Source organism: Volvox carteri, assembly GCF_000143455.1.
Source record: "Volvox carteri f. nagariensis unplaced genomic scaffold VOLCAscaffold_64, whole genome shotgun sequence".
In the NCBI taxonomy this organism is placed as follows: Eukaryota; Viridiplantae; Chlorophyta; class Chlorophyceae; order Chlamydomonadales; family Volvocaceae; genus Volvox; species Volvox carteri.
In genome coordinates, this window is record NW_003307607.1 from 770,331 (window position 1) to 776,639 (window position 6,309).

A 6,309-nucleotide genomic window follows, 5' to 3' on the forward strand; every position below is an offset into this window, starting at 1 on the left:
TTCATCAAAGAGGCGACGTGTTCTTCTGAGATATTGGATGAAGCTATTCTTCTTTTGCAACGGACATTCCATCGTTTATGGTTTCATTTACGGTGGGAAAATGAACAAAAAGAGATTTGGTGGCGTCTTGCGGTTGATGGGGTGCCTATGTTAGGAAATTCCCATCTTAGGATGTCGCGCCCAACGATGTGTGGTTGTGGAGGTTATCCAATAGGTTCAGTGGGAGGTGTATCCCCTCGCTATCATCATTTCTGGGCCTGTCCGGTGGCACAGGCAATAGCAGATCAACTTACTCTTTCAATAGGATTGCCAGTCTCAAGGGAGCAACTTTGGCTTATCCAAGCCCCACAATCAGTGCAACAATGTGTTTGGGATGTTGTGGCTCTTGCTGCGGTGTCAGCCATGGAGCATGGGAGACGTTATATGGCTGCAAACATGAAAACCAACCCGGCACTGTTACCTGGTCCTTCCCTTACGGAAGAAGCAATTTGTCGAGTTATTGTTGATTTTTGGGGCCGCATTCAGGGTTTCGCAGCTTTAGGAATTCCACGAAAAGGTTGGGAATCCGTTGGCGCACATCACCCCTTTTTGAGGATTATATCTGGCAAATTGATTTGTTCGCGAGAGCGGTTACCGATGAGAGGTTAATTATCTGAGATGATAATCTTTTGGTATATTAGTCTCTACTGCAGTGCACGGCCAGCTGGCCCGATGGCTCTACTCTTCGGGAGTCTGGAGCCCACTGTAACAACCACACACACTATTTGAAATCAATTCTTGAATCAGGGTCTACAATGTTATACTGCAAGATCATAATGCATCTCCAAATTATTATAAGCTTTTTTCATTGGAGATAATTTTCTCAGCTTCAGCAAAATATATAGATACAATAACAAGAGAGAGTCCAAAGCTGGCTGCAGTGAATAAAACCGGTTTAAGGTTGGGTAAGCAACTGAAAATCCAGCTGCAGCCCATAGCCATGTAACAATACTTTCACCGATAAGCGGTATAGCAGAGAACAGGTTAGTTATCACCGTTGCTCCCCAATAGCTCATCTGTCCCCAACATATCCCATGAAAGCCGTAGCAACTCCGAGTTTCAATACCTCTTATAAGGCCCTTTTTTCTTCTACCAACTAACAGGGTGTTTCCACTTGGCCGGACACTAACACTAAGTTTGAATGTTCTTCGTCCTGGACTCGTCTCTCGCCGTTCTAAATGCATATATTGATATAACTAATGATAGTAGAAAATGTTCATTAAACAAATTGGAGGTTGGGGCACTCCTGGCGGAGAACCGTAAGGCCTAGTGGAAACCCCTAAGGCACTGATTGGGTCGGTAACCCAGGGTTACCCATCGGTTACCCACCTTCAACCCCCCGTAGCCCATTGGTAACCCCCTTGTAAGTTCCTACCCAGCAGGAGGGGTAACACGGCCCCAGGGTAACCCCCTCCGTTGCCCTGGACTATGGACATGGGCCTATAGGGTACTCGTCTTATTTGCTGCGCACTTCGTGAATTCATTTTAGTACATTTCTGTAAATGTACATGTTACATGTACATGTTGAACCTACAGTATCCCGGTAGCTCGGGAAGCATCGTTCGCCAATATGAATTAAAGGCCTCTAGCGCTGCAGGAAAATTTTAGTAGAAGATTTAGAACTATGTATGTATTCAGCGTTAGCGTTTGTTCCCGCTTTGAGGGCATGAAACTCCCGTGCCGTATTATTGTCCCTAATAAGATTATTCATTCGCATTCATACAGTTCGAAGTGGATTGGGGAACGCAATTTAGCTTGAAATCCATTGTGTCTCTGGCTAGTCCTGAAAAGAAATCAATCGTGGATTAACAAGTTTCCCTTTCCCTTCTTCGCCGGTCAATCGCAGACGCCTCCGCGCCAGGCTCTGCCAGCTGCAGGCTTGTGGCAAACGGCCGCTGAGGGGCGGCTGGACAGCCGGCGGGCCGGGACGGGGTTGGTTCGGTCGAGTCTTTTAGCCTAGTAGTGTGGCCTTGGGAGCTCAGGCGAAATGGGCATACGTGCTCACATAGATGGATGAGACAGCTGTGATAGCATGTGTAGGCAGGTTGGACAGGGACATGCTTACAATCCATTGACACCAGCATATGGCCCGGCATACGGACAAGGAACACTTGTAAACACGGGTTACCCTGTCTGTTACCCCTCAGTACAATATTACCCCGACCCCTTTGTTACCCCTTGGTAAGGGGTTACCCCTACCCCGGGGTTAGGTTACCCACCTCCCTTCGTACATAGCCACATGGGTAACAACTTACCCCTACCCCTAACCCCTGGGTTATGCTTAAGGGGGGGTTACCCCTCGTTTTATGCCATAGGGAAGATGGCTGGGGTGACTGAAGGGTACCCCTTAAATACAAGTCTACCTAGGCCTATTATGCGATGCTTGTTCAGGTCTGTCATAGGCAATCATGTATACTTGCGCCTATATAGGCAATGTCGTTTACAACATCAAGTGTATACAAACCGTATACATGACCTGTATACCGAATAGCCTTAAACATCCCTTGCTACAGGTTATGATGTAAAAATGTACTTATAATACTATGCCATACATGATCGTATATTAGGCCATCACTTACACATGCGCCTCTTTAGGCCTAAGCCTATAAGTTTCGTATAATATGTAGAGAGCCAGGTGGCCTGTATGCCATTCACCTAATTTCCAGAATATGTCGCCTATATAATGCCCGAAAAAATACGGACGTACCCTATCGCTGCTATCGCTGGCGAAAAGCTTTAGATATCGCCACGAGACGTCTCCATTGCAATTATGCTGGGCGCCTCTGCGGGCTTTGTCAACCCCTTCAGGTACCTAGGTGTTGAGGTTCATTGAGTTGAAGTTCGGGAGGATCATTATCCTTAAAAAGTATCACTTGCTATCGAAAGTCCTATGAATTGTACGACATGTATATTGTGAGTAGTAAAAATATATTACATGCATGTATATGTTAACGTTTGGCAGGTGATACATGAATGCTAGACGCTGTAGTTAATCCTGCCAGATTCTTCTTCAAAACGGTAGCCCAACTGTTCAGAACTGTGGCTGCTTCTGTACTCATCATATGCTCTCTTAATGCTTCTCATTTTTCTCGCGCTTGAGCCACCTATGGCCCTATGGCTCCTTGTTCCTACCCTAATCCAAAAGCGCGACATGATAACCTTCTCTCTTCCGTCCCTCTCCTCCCGCTTGCCCTCTTTCCCTCCCTCCCTCGGTGCACAGCTCCCAGTGTAATCTGATGGTCTACGCAGCAGGCAACTACAGCGTCTAAGTCATTATCTTGTAGCTGCCCAATTTTAAAATCGTCTTTTACAGTAAGTATAATAGTGTTATCACCAGTTTTTATCGATTGAAAAGGGCCGGTGGTGGTGACACTGCTACGAGTCAGCATGGCCTCATCCCGTCCAGAATAGAGCACGAGTCGGAATGCAAAGCCGTCCAGCAGCACGTCAACGGCCTCCTCACTCGCGATGGTGTGGTGTCCGTAGGATGACGCCAGTGCACTGGCGAGCTGCAACCCTAGGGAGGCCTTCATCTTGCGAAAAGCGGTCGTGTCGTCCGGCCAGCGACCTGCCGGGTTTTGTTCACAGCACGGCAAGTATATATATATAGAAAGAAACAAGTTATTGAAGTGCGCAAAACTCAGATCTGGGTAGGAATTATACATGGCGGTGGGCGCAAATCGCCCGAGTGGAGGTGACAGTTTTCAGTGCAGATTGTGCGCATGTTGCTGTGCACAACCAAAGGGACGGCTCATAGATTGTTCACCATAACGACCACAAACTGGCGCCCTTGTGAGAGGAGCTCTGCCAGGTCTCGTCAGGCATAAAGTTTTAATCATTGCCGTCTTTATTCATGTTTCGCAACAAAACACACATGCCCAAGCACATGCCCACACACAACAACTTCTCCAAGTTCTCAAGTGTGGCACATCTGTGGTTACTCAAGACTCTCGAGGGTACGGACCTGAGCTCTCCAGCGTCACCAGCACCTCCAGTGGGTCTAGGCAGCGGGGAATGACGCCGCCACCTGTGTGGCTGCCCGCTGTGGACGCCGAAGCCCCGGAGGGCCCCGCCAGAGGGTGCGGCGGCGGCGGAAAGGGCGCCGTCCCGCGGGCAACCCCCAACAGCGGCTGCACACCCACCACCTGCACCACCACACGCGGGGAGATTATTAACTGTTAAGTTTACAGATTTTCGGTATCGTCATAGGCTTTCAAGTGGTTGTGCAAAAAGATTCTCCTTTAAATTTCATGAAATAAAAAGGTACACATAGCGCAACGGGAGATCTTGCAACAGTTTAGGATAATTGCACACATAATTATCGGGAAGCATGAAGTAATACCCAAATACAACAATATATACATCCATGGATATCCCACACATACATATAAAGAACCCCAAATCCTGAGCAAACGAGACTGTCCATTCGCACCTTGAGCGCCAAGTTATCCAACGCTCGGAGCTGTTTGGCCAATTTGTCCTTAGCCGCCTCTGCAGCCCGAGTGGCCGCCAGATCCGCACCCGAAGGTGAGGCCCGGCAGCACAGGGCCCAGTCCAGGGAGCCCGCGGCCCCAACCACCTCCGAGCCGGTGGGCAGGTGACGTCCCACCACGTGCTGCAGGATGAGGTCGGGGATGACGTGGCGCATGTGGGGAGCCACCTCCCGCCGACAGACGTATCCGCCAGTGGTAGTCGAATGCCGCGGCCGGGGTTGCTCGAGTGAGCAGAGCCGCCGCGAAGGCCTCATCTGGGTCAGCCGGGGCCCTCAGCAGGTCCAGGGTGTGCCGGGCGACCATCTGGACGTGAGCGAGTGACCCACGGGTCATGTGAGACGCCAGGTTTGAGCCAGCCGGTGAAGTCTACAAAGACCACTTGGAAATGTGATTTGAAGGCTTGCTGCGAGAGGCAAGGTGGGGTGAGAGGTGTATGGGATTGGCAGACAGCAAGCAGCAAGGACTTGGCAACGAAATGGTAACCGTCGAAAAAGGAGAAAGCTGCCAAGGTCTCCACCGGCACCACAGTAACCATAGATTCCTACTTCTTTCACAGCCGACATTTGGCCCCACTCCACGATCTTTGATCTATTTACATCATACTCCAACATCCTTCATCCATCTAACCATTTATTTCGTCAGGAAGAACCCATGTCAACGTCAGCTTTATCTTCAACTGTTGTGCGCACCAGGAAGGGACATTTCCACCTCGTCCTACCCCCTCGTCCTACCCCGCCAATTTGCATGGCAGCACTAACGCGCACTTGGGAACCGACACACCATCGCTGGCGGCTGCGGCGTGTCCCTCAGGGCACCCTCTCCCCCCTCCTGTCGCGCCATAGCTAGTCCCTTGGCCCAGGCTGAGCTGTCCGCAAGCAGCTGAAGCGCTGCTCGGAACAGCTGCAACACCGACATCGAAATGGGAGGTGGCCCCCCATCATATGGACGATGTAGGACGTGATAAAATCAACTTGCGAGCTGACCAGGAACTAAGTTGATGCGCCGTTGATCCGCTAGATTTGGTTGGATGCTGGTGGTGAGTTGCCGAACCCAACGAATACATTCTGAAGTCGGATGGGGTGACGTATTAGGGTGCCCCTCTAGCAGGGGAGCGCAGGGACTGCCCGGGAAAGGGGCCGCTGGCGAAGTTAACCACCCTGTAACAACATACATACATACATACATACACGCGGTGGGAGATGGAGTTTAGGGGATAAGGGGATAGGGTGTCGAGGCGCGGAGGGGGGAGGAGGTGGTGGGGGTGGTAGGGAGGTCGAGAGGGAGGTTGAGGGGAAAGGTTGCGAGGGGGGCGGGATCAGGGATGGGGCTTGGGGGGGTGCCGCGCAAGGGGACATGGGGGAGGGAGGGTGTATTTGCCTGGGGGAGCCGTACCGGCGGAGGGGGAGGAGACCGGTGAAAGGGCGGGGAGAGCCGGGGGGGGAGGGGAAGAGGCAGAGAGAGCACCAAGAGGATGTAGGGTTGAGGGGTGGTGAGTGGAAACAGGTGGCCGTAGCGAGGGCGCGGATGAGGGGGAGGTGGGCACCCAGAAGGAGGGGCCGTACTCGAAGGTGCGCGCGTGGTGCAGGACTAGGTTCTTCAGGGTACGAGACCGGGTTTTTCGTGTTGCGGCGTCTAGGTGAGATAGGATCTTGGGAACCAGCCGTCTTGGTAGAGCGGTATTGGGGGGGCGCCGAGCTGGCTACCCTCCCCCCCTGTGGTTTCCGGAGGCTTGATCGCCCTGCGTTGCCGCAGGGTCTTCCCGTTTGAGTACTTTTCA

General features: G+C 51.5%; 1 protein-coding gene across 1 annotated transcript; it reads right to left on the reverse strand.

The window, feature by feature from the left end:
• Positions 1-3,980: 3,980 nt before the first annotated feature.
• Positions 3,981-5,447, reverse strand: VOLCADRAFT_97793 (uncharacterized protein; the record flags this gene model as incomplete). The annotated part of the gene is made up of 3 exons (XM_002956721.1): positions 3,981-4,184; positions 4,472-4,654; positions 5,313-5,447. The coding sequence occupies 3 exons, from the start codon at positions 5,445-5,447 to the stop codon at positions 3,981-3,983; spliced, it is 522 nt and encodes a 173-aa protein (XP_002956767.1).
• Between the last annotated feature and the right edge of the window lie 862 nt (positions 5,448-6,309).